At 41.4% G+C, this 19,096-nt stretch overlaps 1 protein-coding gene across 5 annotated transcripts in view; it reads left to right on the top strand.

Moving 5' to 3' along the window:
- VTCN1 (V-set domain containing T cell activation inhibitor 1) overlaps nucleotides 1-19,096 on the top strand; it is a 93,039-nt gene that overhangs the window by 69,187 nt on the left and 4,756 nt on the right. For 3 of the 5 annotated variants that reach the window (XM_012000846.1, XM_012000848.1, XM_012000847.1), the window contains exons 3-4: nucleotides 9,874-10,221; nucleotides 13,321-13,599. In XM_012000846.1, the coding sequence (XP_011856236.1) occupies nucleotides 9,874-10,221; nucleotides 13,321-13,599 (627 nt within the window). Of the gene's footprint in view, nucleotides 1-9,783; nucleotides 10,222-13,320; nucleotides 13,600-19,096 lie in introns of all 5 variants that reach the window. The other 2 variants (XM_012000849.1, XM_012000850.1) reach the window with 2 other exon arrangements.

The following is a 19,096-nucleotide window of genomic DNA, read 5'->3' as shown; positions in this document are numbered from 1 at the left end:
TACACCCTCTGCCTCCCAGCTTCAGGTGATTCTCCTGCCTCAGCCTCCTGAGTAGCTGGGATTACAGGCATGCACCACCATACCTGGCTAATTTTTTGTATTTTTAGTAGAGACAGGATTTTGCCATGTTAGCCAGGCTGGTCTCGAACTCTTGACCTCAAGTGATCTGCCCGCCTCAACCACCCAAAGTGCTAGGATTACAGGTGTGAGCCACTGCTCTCAGATTTACATATATATTCTTTATAAGGAAATAAAATATTGACTGATAAACCAAGTATTTTAGAATAAGTTTTAAAGATATGAATGCTAAAGTACATTTTGGTACCTTCCTCACTAAGGTTTCACTCTTAATTATAATTTACCCTATTCCTGATCTTATACATCGCCTTCAATTACAACCCTAGTATTTGTTTGTCACTCTAAATCTTAATGACAAAACTTTCTTGGACCTGAGGCTCACTGACTTGGCATCAGAACTCAGAGAGTTGTTTATCTTTTGGTTGTTAGTGGTGTTGACTACCCTAGCAAGAATTTTCACAATGTCATAACTTCCCTGTGTTAGTCAACAGGTTTGCTACTCCTATCTTTTCCTGTTGCATAGCGACAGCCACCTTGAGAACTGAACTCAGTTCCTTGAATGTGCAGGGTGCTCCTTAAGTGCTTTTTGAATGGACAGTTGGATGGATACATGGAGGTGTGAATAGATAGAAGCAATAGTCTACTCAATCCAGTAATGTACTCAATACAGTAATTTAAAAATTTGAAACTCTACTACTGCCAATAAAAAGGTGTTCTGCCTCCTTTCCATTTCACTGGGTGACAGCTGGTTATTTGGATAAAATGGGCAGTTTATTAGTTTAATACTGTTTAGTTGGATTTTTCAATTGCCTCTATTAAAAGGACTATAACCTTTATCAGAGATCATCATATGAGCACACTTTACATGAATTCAATAAAATGTTAGCTGGTTTAATATATAAGATGTTGAAATTAAGCAAAAAGCATTAAGCAGACAATGATGTGTATTAGGCCATTCTTGCACTGCTATAAAGAAATTCCTGAGACTGGGTAATTTATGAAGAAAAGAAGTTTAATTGACTCACGATTCTGCAGGCTTTACAGGAGGCATGGTGCTGGCATCTGCCTGGCTTCTGGTGAAGCCACAGGGAGCTTTCAATCATGATGGACAGCGAGGGGAAACAGGCATGTCATATGTCGAAAGCAGGAGCAAGAGGGAGAAAGAGAGTGGTCACTTTTAAATGACCAGATCTCATGTGAACTCAGAGCCGAAGAGCTCACTTATCACCAAGGGGATAGCCCAAGCCATTTATGAAGGATCTGCCCCCATGACCCATACACCTCCCACCAGGCCCCACCTCCAACACTGGGGATTACATTTCAACGTGAGATTTGGGTGAAGACAAATATCTAAACTTTATCATGATGATAACATCTTTTGAATCCTTTCTTCATGTACTCTACTGTACTAAATAACTTTGCATACATGATTTGTCTTACCACACACAACAAATAGGAGGTAGATGTTATTACTATGTTCAGATGAGAAATTTCTGGAAGGACACACACAGTCAGCAAGTGAGCATGGCTGTATTTCCAGCCTTGGGAATTTGCTTCCCTAACCTACACTCCTACCCATCACCCCATACCAAGGACCACGTCCACACAGAGTTGTGGTGGAGAAGGGTGTTTTGTGGTTTGCCTTGCAGGCATGATTCCTGAGACTATAGCTTTTGAAAATGTAAAACTTTTCCCCAATACAGAAAGAAATTTTATTTTTTTGTAACTCTCCTGATGCTGTATAGGCCACCTTTGCATAGCCATCCTGCTCCTTACAAATTCTAAATAAAGACCCCATAAAACATTAAATGCATTTGGGGTGGACCATTTGAAAGAGAGGTGGAGGGGTTCCAATCAGCCCCTGGTTAAAGGACAGCTCTTGTGGATAAGCCTTCAGGAAGGAAGGAGACGTGATGGAAAGGCCCGTAACCATACCCAGCCCAGTCCTTGTGCTATCAGGCACTCTCTGAGTGACTTTGAACAGCTCTGTATAATGGAGGAATCTCAGAATCAGAGCCATTCCAATCTCAGGGCTCACAGTAACTGTATATCCTTTGGGATACAACTTAAACGCTTCCTCACTGGTAAAATAGGCAGGGTCATTGTGAGAATTAAAGGAGAGTTCTTATCGAGTACCTGACAGCTGTGTGTGATAAACAACTGCCATTGTTATTTATATTGATGCCATCAATGCTTTTAGTAAAAATTTGCTATTATTAACGCATTCCTATAGCACCTCCTAGGAACTGCACAATTTCCTGGTCACACCAGGAAAGGCCTCCTTTGAAGCCACAGGATGCTGCCTCCTAATAATTGTTAGGAGCAAAACCTGGAACTGTAACATGTGTCCCGCATCGCCCCCACAACCCCCACCCCCCTGCCAGAACTGGGAAGCAGCTGAAAGACCAAAGAATGACTTAGACAAGTCCAGTCTGGTGAGTAATTGAGTTTATTAGGACTTACATACAGGGCACTCCTGGGTGGCACAAGACAGCCCTAGAGATCTGTGCCATCTCCCATGTGTAAGCTGCATTTAAGCTGGTTTTCTGGCTCTTTGCCTGCGGTGTGTTTGCAATGAGACTGTTTTTCTTGGTGTGTTCTCAGATACCGTCTGGGATGTTTAGGTTCTCAGGGACATCTGCTCCTCAGCTGGGCACCAAGGCCTTGGCTCACCGCCCAGCTGTTGGGGTTCAAGCAGCAGACACAAACCCTTAAGTAACCTGGTAAAGGACCCATCACACTATAGTAATGCTCCAGCTTCAGACATTGGATAAACCAACTAGGTGTGTGCTGATGACACCAAAACGGAATCATCGCACAGTTTATTTAGAAAATATTTGATCTATCCAAAAAAAAAAAAAAAAAAACTCTGAGTCATCTGAGAAAATAAACAGCTATGGGCCTTTCTTACACTTATTTTGTGGTTTTTAATTGTTTGGATTTTTAAGTGAAGTAGGGATACCTTCTTATTGGGTTGGCACTCTACATGTCTCAATCTGGCCCTGGGTATCAGCAAAATATGGTAGAAAGGACATAGGCTCAGGACCAGACCAGGTTGTGTCTGACCCTGACTCCACTAACAGTTAGATCCAAGGCATTCAGCAAGCCATTTAACCTCACGGAGTCTCTATCCTCATCCACAAATGGGCATAATGGTCATTCTTACTCTCTCATGGCTTCAAATGAGTCACTGTAAGCAAACATTTAGTGAAATGTTGCTTTCCTTACCTCCTGGGGCTCTGATCTGCAATCTTTCCAAATGATTCTAGTTAGTAATGGTTATCAATATCAATACTGATTTAAGGTTTAGCATGTGGCAATTCAGGTACTGTATTAAGCACTTTACCTGCATCGTGTCATTAAGTCCTTTCAAGAACCCTCTAAGGGAGTATCGCCATTTTACAGATTTTAAAAAATTATGAAATAAAGGGTTGGAAAACTTGACCAAGGTTACATATCCAATAAGTGGCAGAGCTGGGACTTGAACCCAGACAGCCTGTATCTGTGCCATGTTCTCAAACACCATGTTCTGCTGCTTTCCTACATTGTTCCGTATCTGGCCTGGCCCAGTGTCCTTTTAAATTTCTTCTCACAGAACGAACTGTTCTGTCAACCCCACCGTCTTCTTTGGCAAGAGTGGCACTCACAGGTGTGATCCCAAGGTTAATCTTTGCATTTCCACCTTGTAAGCCGTGTGCTGTGGTGCCCATCTGGACAGCTGAGTTTTAGCAGATGCTGATGACCATCTGCTGAAGACATCTAGCATGCTCTCTATGCTATTGGAATGTACAGAACTTGTCTTTCTGAGTCATTTCAAAGGACAGCTCATTTTCCAGGTTTTATCCAGTGCTGTAGGCTGCCCTAGCATCATAGTTTCTGCAAAGAATCCTTGCCTTGTGTTACCCGTACCCCCACTTCAGGATATTCCTGCTCCTACAACGGAGCGCTGATTGAATAGTACTCCCTCCCGTCGTGTGAACACAGAGCTGCTCAGGTTTCCTCTTGCCCCCGCTTTAACAGCCCCACTTTCCTCATGCAGACAGGAACTGTGGTAGTAATTAGCCCTCACAAGCTGGATAATTAATTTTCAGTAAGTGGCTCAGTCTTCCGATTTTAAAGGGGTTTGATGAAATCTTAGAGGCTAATGAAATGCTTAAAATCTGTGCCCATTTAATGAATTCTCTATCAATAGGTACCTGCCTCTAACCCATCTCCATGGGGCCCTTTTGTCCTTTGACTCAACAAATCACACAAGAATCTTTGGTGGAGTGAGTCTCTGTCTCCAAAAAACAAAAATAAGAAAGAATCGCTGGTGATCAATAGGCCTGGAGAGTCATACGAGGTCACATGGTATAATCCTTCTTGAGCCTATGTTTGTTTGCAAGTCTGAATAGTTTCTTTTCTTGTGAGAAGTAATATTTACATGTGGTTGCTTGCAAATTAAATTTTATCACTTTTAACAATCATTTATTCACTTAACAAACAAGTATTTTATTGACTGCTTTCTGGGTGCAAAGCAATGGCTAGGTCCCTGTGGTTTTTTTAAGTTCTCACTGGCTCTTATTTCTCTTCTTTATTTGACATTGAGGTGGAGGGGATTTAATCAACATTACACTCATTCCATCTGCCACATCATTAATGCAACCTTAAATGACTAGAACCTGCAGCAGGTCCCTGGGGCACTCTACAGCTGCTGCTTTTAATCATTAACTTCTCTGGGAGATAGGTGGCTGGTTTTCCTACCTGTGAGCTCAAGGCCAACATATTAAAATTAATTCAGTAATACAATTACTGAACTAAGATATGTCATTACCATTTCATTCTCTCCATAAACCATGCTAATCATGTATTTTTTTTCTGAGAAGTAATTTTTCAATTCAACTTTAACGGCACTTTATCAATAACCCTCAAATTTACCCTTGCTCTAACATGGTTGTATTTGATTCATGATTTTATTGTGAACCTCTCTGTATTTTTATTGCCTTCCTTTTCACTGGCTCACATTTCCCCAAAACTTAGATGTGGTAATCCCGCCAAACATCCCTTACCCCTACAATAATTTTAGCCTATCTCAAACAATGCTTTGATTTCTACTGATTTCCATTTATTTATTCATTTATTCATAAACTCAACAAACATTATTTTTCTCTGCAGAAACATAGCTGTAGGCACTACAGGACTTACAGATAGGATTAAGACAGTCTCTGCTCTTGAAACACTCACAAACTAGTTCCAGAGATAGACTAGAGACCAGGTAGAGGGAGATAGCTGCTATAATAAAGGCAAAAAAAAAAAAAAGTTACAAGAAAGTAAAGAGAGAATCTACTAATTTTTCGTTTCGTTAATTAAACGAAGGTTTCATGGGAGGGCTGCCATCTGAACAGACTTGAATATAAGTAGAATTTGGATAACTGGTGGTAAAGAAGTGTGAGCTGTGAATTAAAAGGTGCAAGATGAACAGGGGTGTGAAGGCGCATAGTGTAATTGTATAACCCATGCTAGCCTGGGATGCCTTGGATATCAGTCTTTAAGTAACAATACTTGAAAAGCAAACTGAATCTTTAAATCAATGTTCAAGAAAATACCAACGCAGGGAATGGAGGTGTGTTGTGTTCTTATTACACCACAAAAACTTCATTTTGTCCCCTTTTATAATTCCTCTCCCAGATCTCCCACAGGAATGGCCATGCATGGCAGCTGCTTCCAAAGTCTCTCTTCTCACAATCTCAAGCCTCTAAAACATCCTTCCAAACCAGGCTATGTACTTATTTTTGTCTCCTCTTCCTCCTTTTCTAGCTATAATTTTTCTTCCATCAGTAGCCTTCTGTTCTTTCTGCTGCAAATCCATCTAGATTAGCTTCTCCAGTTCTCTCTTCCTCATTCATTACCCTCATTTACTTTGTAGAGGTCTAGGAGTCAATGAGATAATTCCAACCCCTAATAGGCTGGAAGAGAAGAAGAGCCAAGGATATCCTTATGCCGATAATGTTTACCTCTTACATTAAAAAAAACACACATGTCTGCTTTGTTTGTGTGTTTTTTATTGAAGGCAGAAAATCAACAAATAATTTGATACAGATAGACAGAATGGACTATGAGAGGATGTAGTTGGAGATAGGGCTGCAAAGATAGCAATAAGAGCTAATATGTATGGAGCATTTACTATGTACCAGGCAGTATTTGGCTTTGAAGGTCAGGCTGGAAAATGTGAAATCCATTCCACAGCTGTTAGGAACCATTAAAGATGAGTGATTAGGAAACAGACATGTTCAAATTATATTGTAAGAAGGTCTACCTGTAGGATTAATGCATGTAAAGTGGATTGGATGGAGGCAAAGATGAAAGGTAGAAATACCAATAAAGAAGCTGAAAAGTCCAGTTAAGAAGTGCTCAGGACCCGTTATGTTGGGCTTTTTTGGCTGTGAGAAAGAGAGATTTGTGCAGGCCACTTTAATATCAGGTTTTGTCTAAAGGATATGCAGAGATTAGGACAAGAACTAGACCTGAACACCCCCAGGATCCAAGACAGCTCTGGGGATAGAAGACTCTTTCCATTTTTCTCTCCCATGGTCTCTCCCCCATACTTCTTTGTGTCTCCTCCACTCTCTTCTTGGACTCCAAGGCCATCTGCCCTTAGTTTCATATCCAAGCCACAGAAAGAGCCTCTCAAGAAGATTCAGTTAATTAAATCACCCCAGTAAGTGTCCTCAGTCAGCAGCCCCCAGTGTACAATGAACAGCTGATTGATCCTTCCCTGAATGGGTGGGCTGTAGTCTGGCCAAGTGAGGAAGAAGTAGTTGGATACAGCTGGCACATAATTAATATTTCTACTGGTGGTATGTTTGGAGAGGAGAGGGTGGCTTTCATGTTAAACCAAAAGTCAACCGAATTAAACACAGTTCTTCATTATGCTACAGCTAGCACTGTAAACTTGATCAAATCACTTATTTTCTCAATGCCTTAGTTTCTTCATCATTCAAATTGAGATAAAAGTCATAGCACTTTCGAATTCAGCATTCTTCAGAATGACTAGCCACATTTAGCTAACATGAGATTTCACTTCTGTGCCACTTCTGGTTAACTGAGAATAACAATACCTTATATGTGTAATTACAGTTTGCAAATCAAGTTAATATCCATTTGATTTGATCCTCATAAGAAACCTTTAAAGTAGGTGATATAGTTTGGCTCTGTGTCCCCATCCAAATCTCATCTTAAATTATACTCCCATAATTCCCTTGTATTGTAGGAGGGACCTGTTGGGAGATAATTTGAATCATGGGGGCAGTTCCTCCCATAGTGTTCTCTTGGTAGTAAGTAAGTCTCACAAGATCTTACAGTTTTATCAGGGGTTTCCGCTTTTGCATCTTTCTCATTTTCTCTTGCCACTGCCATTTAAGAAGTGCCTTTCACCTCCCATCATGACTCTGAGGACTACCCAGCCATGTGAAACTGTTAAGTTCAATTAAACCTCTTTTTCTTCCAAGTCTCAGGTATTTCTTTATCAGCAGCATGAAAATGGACTAATACAGTAAATTGGTACCACTAGAGTGGGGCACTGCTGAAAAGATACCTGAAAATGTGGAAGCAATTTTGGAACTGGATAACAGGCAGAGGCTGGAACAGTTTGGAGGGCTCAGAAGAAGACAGGAAAATGTGGGAAAGTTTGGAACCTCCTAGAGACTTGTTGAATGGCTTTGACCAAAAGCTTGATAGTGATATGGACAATAAGGTCCAGCCTGAAGTGGTCTCAGATGGAGATGAGGAACCTGTTGAGAACTGGAGGAAAGGTGACTCTTGTTATGTTTTAACAAAGAGACTGGCGACATTTTGCCCCTGCCCTCGAGATGTGTGGAACTTTGAACTTGAGAGAGATGATTTGGGATATCTGGTAGAAGAAATTTCTAAGCAGCAACGCATTCAAGAGGTAACTTGGGTGCTGTTAAAGGTATTCAGTTGTATAAGGGAAGCAGAGCATAAAAGTTCAGAAAATTGCAGCTTGACAATGTGAAAGAAAAGAAAAACCCATTTTCTGAGGCGAATTTCAAGCTGGCTGCAGAAATTTGCATAAGTAATGAGGCACTGAATATTAATCCCCAAGACAATGGGGAAAATGTGAGAGGTCTTCATGGCTGCCCCTCCCATCACAGGCCTGGAGGCCTAGGAGAAAACAGTTTTGTGGGCCGGGCCCAGGGTCCCCATGCTGTGTGCAGCCTAGGGACTTTGTTCCCTGTGTCCCAGCTGCTCCAGCTGTGCCCAAAAGGGGCTTGGACATGGCTTCAGAGGGTGCAAACCCCAAGTCTTAGCAGCTTCTATGTGGTGTTGAGCCTGTGAGTGCACAAAAGTCAAGAATTGGGGTTTGTGAACCTCCATCTAGATTTCAGAAGATGTATGGAAATACCTGGATGCCAGGCAGAAGATTGCTGCAGGAGTGGGGCTCTCATGGAGGACTTCTGCTAGGGCAGTGCAGAAGGAAAATATGGGGTTGAAGCCCCAACACAAAGTCCCCACTGGAGTGCCACTTAGTAGAGCTGTGAGAAGAGAGCCACTGTCCTCCAGACCCCAGAATGGTAGATCCACTGACAGCTTGCACTGTTCTTCTAGAAAAGCCACAGACACTCACTGCCAGCCTATGAAAGCAGCTGGGAGGGAGGCTGCACCCTGCAAAGCCACAGGGGCAGAGCTGCCCAAGACCATGGGAACCCACCTCTTGTGTCAGCATGACCTGGATGTGAGACTTGGAGTCAAAGGAGATCACTTTGGAGCTTTAAAATTTTGGACTTGCATAGGCCCTGTAACTACTTTGTTTTGGCCAATTTCTCCCATTTGGAATGACTGTATTTACCCAATGCTTGTACCCCCATTGTATCTAGGAAGTAACTAGCTTGATTTTGATTTTACAGGCTCATAGGTGAAAGGGACTTGCCTTGTCTCAGATGTGACTTTGGACTGTGGACTTTTGAGTTAATGCTGAAATGAGTTAATACTTTGGGGGACTATTGGGAAGGCATGATTGGTTTTGAAATGTGAGAACATGAGATTTGGAGGGGCCAGGGATGGAATTATGTGGTTTGGCTATGTCCCCACCCAAATCTCATCTTGAATTATACTCTCATAATTCCCATGTGTTGTGGGAGGGACCTAGTGGGAGATAATTTGAATCATGGGGGCAGTTTCCCCATACTGTTCTTGTGGTAGTGAGTAAGTCTAATGAGATCTGATGGGTTTATCAGGGGTTTCCTCTTTTGCATCTTTCTCATTTTTCTCTTGCCACCACCTTGTAAGAAGTGCCTTTCACCTCCCACCATGATTCTGAGGCCTCCCCAGCCATGTGGAACTGTAAGTCCAATTAAACCTCTTTTTCTTCCCAGTCTCAGGTATGTCTTTATCAGCAGCGTGAAAATGGACTAATACAGTAGGTAAGACAGATATTGTTACCTCCAATTAATTAAGATCCAAGAAGATTACATGACTTATTGAAGGTTACATGGCTATTAAGTGACAAAATCAAGACCTGAATTTTCATCTTCAAACCCCAAGTCCGATGTGTTCTCAGGGTTTGGGTTACTTGGTCTTACATAAGCCATTATATATGACAGATCTGCTCTCTATATATATCAAAACGATTGTCTTCCTGCTCTTTCTCTTCTTGTCTTCTTTTTCTTAATGCCTCTCATGTTCTTCTGTATTTTTAATTTATCACAGAAGTCTCTGTCTGGCTTTCAGTAATGAAGGGTTTTGTTGTAGAAGTTCCAAGGCTTCCCTTAGCATTGATCTTTGCTTCCTGAACTGCAGGGAGACACTCCATCACAGTCACTACTGTTGCCTCAGCTGGGAACATTGGGGAGGATGGAATCCTGAGCTGCACTTTTGAACCTGACATCAAACTTTCTGATATCGTGATACAATGGCTGAAGGAAGGTGTTATAGGCTTGGTCCATGAGTTCAAAGAAGGCAAAGATGAGCTGTCGGAGCAGGATGAAATGTTCAGAGGCCGGACAGCAGTGTTTGCTGATCAAGTGATAGTTGGCAATGCCTCTCTGCGGCTGAAAAATGTACAACTTACAGACGCTGGCACCTACAAATGTTATATCATCACTTCTAAAGGCAAGGGGAATGCTAACCTTGAGTATAAAACTGGAGGTGAGTTACTTTTGGAGAGACATTTTTTTAAAGCACCAAAAGTATTTGAGGCTAAAGATTACGAGTTGCTGATGAAATATGTTATGACCAATATCAGTCAATGACGCTCCCAATTCTGCTAACAGCTATTTTTGCCATTTTATGGCCAAGACCCACACCAACCCCAAAAGTAGCCAACTATAAGAGAGGCCTTAAAAATCTTTTGTTCTGGGTTCTCGCTGCTTCAGAATTTCCCGGTGTGTTCTCTATTTGACAAAATAAATGTAGTCTCTTTTGTGGTAGCCCCTGGTATAGCTAATAAGAGCAGCCTAGCCTGGGACATTTCCATGCTAAGTAGACCCAAGTCCAGTCCTGAAATCAGTACCTTCAGAGACTCATGACAGTGCGCACATTTTAGAAGTTCAAAGGGAACTAACCAAAATGAAAACAACACTGCCCTCTAAACTTATTAATTCCCCTTCCCCGGCAACAGTGAAATCCACCCTTTGTTGCCAACCCAATTTAACATATGTTTTCTGAATTTATATACAAGGGACTCAGGTACTGTGAGGAGTACAAAGACGATGAAACAGATTTCCCTTACCCTTGCAGAGCTCATAGATAGATCTCACAGAGTTAAGCGTCCAGACAGAGATAATAAAAGTCTGTAAATGATAATAATTAGTAAAGTGTATCAAATGCTTTAAGAGAAATATAAATAGAGTGATTGAGAGGAAGAGAGAGATCCCGTTCAAATGCATAGGAGGGGAGGCACGGGAAAGCCCCCTGGAGAAGCTGGCATTGGAGGGCAGCCTTGAAGGATAGACCGAAACCGGGCCTTTCCAGCCTAAACTAGTATACACAGGCCTTTCTTGCACACCTCATAACATGTATGTGCAATGATTCGAAGCTCAGATCTAGAATCAGACCTGTGTACGTACAGTGACCTGGGCAAAGCAATCTCTCTGAGCCTCAGTTTCTTCATCTTAAAATGGGGTCATGTCAAAGGGATACTGGAGCCAACTGAAAGAGCTTCTAATGGCAAAGCTGTAGCAATTTAAGCAACAAAATAAATAACATAGTATTGAATTATAACTCAAAGGTATAGAATAAATACATATGACTTCATACTTTTTAAATAAATGAGGGATATGAAACAAATTCCCCTTACAGATGAATTCCAAATAATTTATTTAGATCTCTTCCCCTCCAGAAAATGGAGCTTGAAACCTTCCCTACCCCACTCAGGGTATATTGGACTTAGTGAAATCCAGCTTGCAAAGAAATCCAGCAAACACTGCTTTAGTCAGGTGATCCAGGTTAACATCATTGATAAGTCATGTTAACAGCATGTTCCTTCTGATATGATGTCATGAGACGGGCACTTTGCCTCCTGTGCTCTTCCTCTCTCAAACCTGTAACCTCAGTCTAATCAGGAGAAAAACATCAGATGAATTCCAACAGAGGGTAGTCCTACAAAATACCTAACCAGTACTCCTCAAAACAGTCAAGGTCATGGAATATACAGAAATTGGGAAAACATGACAGACTAGAAGAAAATCAGGCAACATGGTGGTATTCTGGATGGAATCCTGGAACAGAAAAAGAACATTAGTGGAAAAACTTGAAATACAAATCAAATCTGGTATTTAATTGATAGTAATGTACCGATGACAGTTTCTCTGTTTTTTCTTTTTGTTTTTCGAGATGGAGTTTCGCTCTTGTGGCCCAGGCTGGAGTGCAATGGCGCAATCTAGGTTCACCACAACCTCCGCCTCCTGGGTTCAAGTGATTCTCCTGCCTCAGCTTCCCAAGTAGCTGGGATTACAGGCACGTGCCTCCACACCTAGCTAATTTTGTATTTTTAGTAGAGACTGGCTTTCTCCATGTTGGTCAACCAGTCTCGAACTCCCAGCCTCAGGTGATCTGCCCACCTCAGCCTCCCAAAGTGCTGGGATTACAGGCATGAGCCACTGCGCCTGGCCGGTTTCTCAGTTTTGACTAATGTACATTGGTTATTTATGATGTTAACATTAGAGGAAACTGGGTGAGGCTTATGCCAGAACTCTATACCTTCTATGTAATTCTTCTATACACCCGAAATTATTTCAAAATTAAAAGTTGATTTGTTTTTTAATGGGGATACTAGTATTCGCAGGAGTGTTGTGAGGAACAAATGAAATAAGGTCTGGAATACAGTACTGGCACAGAGTATACCCTCAATGAATGGTGGTTCATTGTCATGTAAACTTAGTTTCCCACATCATCTCCCAAGAGCGTGTTCCCTGCCTGCTCCGAGCATATGAGTCTTGTCTCCCCTGCTCGATAACAGACTCCTTAAGGGTTAGGCAAGGGCTTTCCTTTTACTACCTACTCAGCACCAGCTCAGTCCCAGGTAAAGGAAGATGCCAAATAAATTAATAAATTATATTTTGCCCCCATAAAAAGTCCAGGCTTTACCATTTTTCCACAACTGTCTCTCTGCCTGGATATGGGGGGAAGCTAAGTCTTAATTTCAAAATGCAGTTACCTCTCCAGTGAGGAGAATTACCTTGGAGGAAAACAAATTTCTATTTCTATCCCTGGATACCAGAGCTGGACAGTCTCTACCCAAGCAAACTCCAAATCTCTGTGATGACAAAGCTTGTAGATGGAATTTCTCTGGGTGATAGATGAATGCTGTTTGTTTCTTCTTTCTCCTTCTCACTCCCCACTCTAACTTTATCCTCCAGGGAGAAAAATACATAAAATCCGGAAGCTTCATAGGTCCCCAGGAAAATGCCTAGTTTCCCTAAGGGATAAGCTTTTTTATGACCACTGAAGTTCCTCTTACTTGGAGAAAATTATCTATTGTAACAATAATATACCTAGAATTTAGGTCCTTGGGGTCTGTGATTGGCCAAAGGGTTGTGATGTATAGCAACACTATGAACAAATAATTATTCGTGCCTATAATACAATTGGCCACACACAGATGGACCTCTGAGGAAGTACTGAGTAGCTTCAATGGTTAAAAAAAAAAAAAAAAAGACTGCATTTTTAAGACCTAGCACTTCAAAGGCTGTATTGTCTTATGTGTCTGACTTTGGCATCTGCCCTTTTTGACTTTTGACCCTGCAGCCTTCAGCATGCCAGAGGTGAATGTGGACTATAACGCCAGCTCAGAGACCTTGCGGTGTGAGGCTCCCCGATGGTTCCCCCAGCCCACAGTGGTCTGGGCATCCCAAGTTGACCAGGGAGCCAACTTCTCGGAAGTCTCCAATACCAGCTTTGAGCTGAACTCTGAGAATGTGACCATGAAGGTTGTGTCTGTGCTGTACAATGTTACGATCAACAACACATACTCCTGTATGATTGAAAATGACATTGCCAAAGCAACAGGGGATATCAAAGTGACAGGTGGGTTCCTCCCTACTTTTGTATGGATTTACTAGGGAAAGAGTAAAATCTAAATTAAAATTTAATTACATTAATAGATATATATACCAAGGCACAAAAATCTCTATAGAGTCCTCTTCACTAAGAGTTTGATCATTCAATTCCAGTTAAGATTGTATTACGTAAGAGAAAGCCCAACACAAAAACAATATGTATGACATATAGGTCGAAGATGGCAATTAGGTTTCATCTTGTATGCTTTCTCATTGACCGGTTGTCTGGGGAACAGTGTTGAGGATTCTGAGGCTCTGTGTAACTCGGTAGGACTACCTTGGCATAGCAGTGGGGAAGTGATAATTAATTACTTGACATCTTTGATATGTTCAGCTGGATTTCAAGCCCTCCAAATCATAGGCTAGTAACCAAGGTTTGGTTCCATCCTGACTTTGAGAAGCCTGTGAATCTGAAGACTGAAGTCTGGAGTCTGACTTAGTTTTGTTCATCCCTCATGGGACTGACTCATGATCCCACTAATTTGGCTCAGGATTAATCTGAAACCCTTAGATGGAACTGGTCTCCCAGCACCCTAGCTGAGAACTGGCTGAGAAGACCCAGCACCCTAGTCTCCCTGCAGTGCTTTAGTGCACACAAAACCTTAGGTTGAGCTAGTATCAAGAGAATGCATAGACTGAATTATGACTTTTAAGACCATCCTTCCTGGGGCTAAACTGGGTTCAAACTGTAGTGAAAGGAGTATGTCAGGAGGCCGCCATTTAAATCAAACCTAGCACTGGGCACAAAATACCTTACACATTATAAGTACCCTATAAATGTTTGCTGAATCTAACTGAATAAATCATATTCTTATGATTTTTTAATTTGAAATTATACATATGAACCCAAAATTATCTACAACTCTGATATATCAATTTAAAAAATAAATTGCGCATGCACGCGCACACACACACACACACAAAAGTAGCCTATGGAATGTGAGAAAATATTTATAAATCATTTATCTAAATAAGGGGTTTCAATCCATAATATATTAAGAATTCCTACAACTCAACAACAACAAAAATCAAATAACTTCATTTTAAAATGGGCAAAGTACTTGAAGACAGATTCATCCCAAGATGATATAAAAATAACTAAAAGGCAAATGAAAAGATGCTAATCACTAATTATCGGAGAAATGCAAGTCAAAACCACAATGAGATATCACCTAATGCCCATTAGGGTGGCTACTCTAAAAGCAAAACAAAATAAAGCAAAAACAGAAAATAACATGTTGGTGAGGATGTGGAAAAATTGGAACCCTAATGCACTGTTGGTGGGACTGTAAAATGGTGCAACTGCTATAGGAAATAGTATAAAGTGTCATCAAAACAATTAAAAAAAAAAAAAAACTACTGAGAGGTGAAGCCAGCCAGACTTCCTGGGTCAAGTGGGGACTTGGAGAACTTTTCTGCCTAGCTAGAGGATTGTAAATGCACCAATCAAGCACTCTGTGTCAAGCTAAAGGATTGTAAACGTACCAATCAACACTCTGTAAAAATGGACCAATCAGCACTCTGTAAAATGGACTAATCAGCCTTCTGTAAAATGGACCAATCAGCAGGATGTGGTTAGGGCTAAATAAGGGAATAAAAGCTGGCCACCCGAGCCAGCAGCGGCAATGCACTGGGGGTCCCCTTCCAAGGTTGTGGATGGTTTGTTCTTTCACTGTTGACTATCAATCTTGCTGCTGCTCACTTTTTGGGTCCACACTACCTTTAAAAGCTGTAACACTCACTGAAGTGGTCTGTGGCTTTATTCCTGAAGTCAGCGAGACCAGGAACCCACCAGGAGGAATAAGCAACTCCAGACGTGCCATATCTGAACATCTGAAAAAACAAACTCCAGACACAACGTGTTTGAGAACTGTAACACTCAGGCCAGGCGTGGTGGCTCACAACTGTAATCCCAGCACTTTGGGAGGCTGAGGTGGGCGGATCACGAGGTCAGGAGATTGAGACCATCCTGGCTAACACAGTGAAACCCTGTCTCTACTAAAAAAAAAATACAAAAAATTAGCCGCGCGTGGTGATGGTCGTCTGCTCGGGAGGCTGAGGCAGGAGAATGGCGTGAACCCCGGAGGTGGAGCTTGCAGTGAGCTGAGATTGCGCCACTGCACTCCAGTCTGGGCAGCAGAGCAAGACTCCGTCTCAAAGAGGAAAAAAATAAAAAATAAAAAATAAACACTCATCGCAAGGGTCCGCAGCTTCATTCTTGAAGTCAGCAAGACCAAGAACCCACCAGAAGCAACCAATTCTGGACGCTAGTACTACCATATGATCTAACAGTCCTGCTTCTGGGTATGCCTCCAAAAGAATACGGAGTCTGAATCAGATATTTGCACACCCATGGTCACAGTAGCACTATTCACAAAAGTCAATAGGTAGAATCAACCCAAAATGTCCATTAGTAGATGACTAGATAAAATATGGTATACACATACAATAGAATACCATTGAGGCTCAAAAAGGAAGGAAATGCTATTATGTGCTACAACATGAATGAACTTTCAGGACATTATGCTATGTGAAATAAGCCAGTCACAAAAAGACAAATACTGTATGTTTTAAACAAGTCATCTAAAGCAGTCAAATTCACAGAAACAGAAAGTAGAACGGTGGTTAGCAGGGGGCAGGGTGGAGGAGTTGAAGGAGGAAAAGGTTTTTGTTTAATGAGTATAGAGTTTCAGATTTGCAAAATGAAAAAGTTCTAATAATTCATTTTATAACAATGTGGATATACACTACTGAACTGTACACTTAAAAATGGTTAAGATAGTACATTTGTTGTGTTTTTACTGCAATTTCTTAAAAGCATCTAATTAAAAAATTATATGAGAGTGAGAGCTCTTGCGCCATCTTGAGGAACAAATTGGCAACTATCCTGGTTAGGATTATTAATTGCCTGGAACAGAAAACGGGTATAAATAAACCTAGGCTGAAAGGGAAATGTATGAAGTGTACTGGAATGTCATGGAACCAAAGACAGGAAGTTCAGTTGACTTCAGGAACAGCTGGAACCAGGAACTTAAATCCGATTGAGGTTCTTTGTCTCTCATTTCTACTTAATTCTTTCTTTACTCTCTCTTGTTTTAGTCCATATGGCAAGACGTGGTTGCCAAGCGTACCTATAGTTAAAAATCTCTTAAGAGAGTGATGAGACTGAACCTCAATTCATCAGTCTCATGCTACATTCCCAAGAAGGACTTTGACTCAACTTGGGTCAGCTGCCCATACCTAGGCCAATGAGTCAGTATCTGATGAAAGGCCTTCCCAGAAGAGAAGGAGGGACTCAAGGAAGGAGGGACTGAAGTATTGGTCATTTAAAACAATGGGTGCTGACAACAGTATCTCAGTCCAGTTCTCAGTAAAAAGCTCCAAACTGTGTAAATAATGTCTTCCAGTAGCAAGAGCCATAACTGAACAAGACATAGACATTGAGCATACCTTTTATTCAATTAATAGATCTTTCTTCTTTACATGCTTGTTGGATACATCAAAACAAGTGTTTGAAGTGTCAGTCTAGGATGAAATACAACGTTTAGTAGCTCAAAATTAAGAAAATAGCAGAATTTCTTATTGTTATACACAAAGTAGGTGCTCCATACATGTTTTTAAACAATTAAGTGGGGCCATGGGATTTACATCCTGTGTTCTCTGCCTATACTACTAATTTAGGTCATTCATTTAACAAATATCTATTGTGTGCCAAGTATGTTCAGAGTACTTTTTTAAGCACCCTGAGATACTGAAATGAACAGTGTAAGTATCAAAAGAGAAATTAATCACAGTGTAGATTTAGTACCTATGGGAAAGGGTTGTTAATTATGACTGAAGTGGATCCATAGATAAGGCAGAGTTCAGGCTGGAAGACAAAAAATGGTTTGGATAAAATGGGAAGACATGAAGTCAGGAGCTTACAGTAATGGTCTGGGGGAGAAATTGTGAGAGTGTTGACTGGGGCAGGGGCAATGGGAAAGAAAAGGGGGAAGAATCAAAAGTTGCTTAAACAAAATAATGTGCAGTCCTTGGTGATGCAAATGTGAAAGTCAAGAGAAATCACAAGTCAAAATGGGTTTGATATTTCTACCCAGGATACTTAGAAGGTTGGTGATGCTACCAGGAAAAAAAAAAAAAAAAAAAAAAAAACCCAAAACATAGGAGCAACATGTATGAGGAGTAGATGAGAGTTTTAGAGATGTTCAGTTTAAAATGCCCATAGTGTACCCAGGTAGAGATGCCCAGTGCTTAGCACAATACTCCGGCATGTGATAGGTTTTGGGGAAAACACTGCACCCTTACTCCATATATTTCCTTTTATGGGAAGGGATCCCCACCAGTGTAATCTTTTTAGCCTCTCTCTTCCTCCCTCTTTCACTCTTCCCCGGAGAACAAGGAATTAATTTATCTGATTGATGAATGTATTAGGAGCAGCTGGACATAAGTAGCTCAGCTCCTTCTTTTTCTCTTTGTTTTTGCTAACGCTTAGGAAGCCCGTGTCCATTCTGCTGTGCTCCTCCAGGCCGTCAGTTGTTCAGGGGTAGAATCTGCTCTTGCAGTAGACTTGTGCCAGTCTGGTTCTGTCTGACTGGGGAGTCTAGGCTGTAGCCCACTTGCCTGCCTACAAAGCCTCATTCTCTATTAACAGATTTTCAGCACTAAAGGTGATATTTTGATCTTCCAGTTGCCTTACTTTTTTGTCCTTCTCTTTAATTGGTTCAGAGCTAAACTGGGGAAGAGGCTGTTATTTATTGGACTCCTTTGAACCCCAATAGTAGGTACTCAGAAATATTTACTGAATAATTATGTTTTTAAAGGACATATCTAGCAGCAACTGGAAATATAGATGTGGAACTCAGGACAGAGTTCAAACTAAGGAGGTAGACTTGGAAATGACCAGCATGAAAGTGATGCTTAGTAGGCTTGAGTGATGTTGGTTCCATTGTCGTTTTTACAGCCAATACTTATGGAGTGCTTTATTATGGGCCAGACACTGTTCTAAGTGCTTGGCATGCATTAACTCATTAATCCTCGTAAGAACCCTATGAAGTAGGTTATTAGTATTTTAGCCCTATTTATAGATGAAGAAACTGGAGCACATATATTGAGTAACTTGCCTAAAGCCACACAGCTGGTAAGTGACAGAGCTGAAATGAAATAAAAGAGATAGGATTGGGGCCAGGCGCGGTGGCTGAAGCCTGTAATCCCAGCACTTTGGGAGACCGAGACGGGCAGATCACGAGGTCAGGAGATCGAGGCCATCCTGGCTAACCCAGTGAAACCCCGTCTCTACTAAAAAATACAAAAAACTAGCCGGGTGTGGTGGTGGGGGCCTGTAGTTCCAGCTGCTCGGGAGGCTGAGGCAGGAGAATGGCGTAAACCCGGGAGGTGGAGTTTGCAGTGAGCAGAGATCCGGCCACTGCACTCCAGCCTTGGCGACAGAGTGAGACTCCGTCTCAAAA

This window comes from Mandrillus leucophaeus, unplaced genomic scaffold, assembly GCF_000951045.1.
Source record: "Mandrillus leucophaeus isolate KB7577 unplaced genomic scaffold, Mleu.le_1.0 Scaffold64, whole genome shotgun sequence".
NCBI lineage: Eukaryota > Metazoa > Chordata > Mammalia > Primates > Cercopithecidae > Mandrillus > Mandrillus leucophaeus.
Note: the sequence above shows the minus strand (reverse complement) of the source record. Positions and strands in the feature narration are given on the sequence as shown.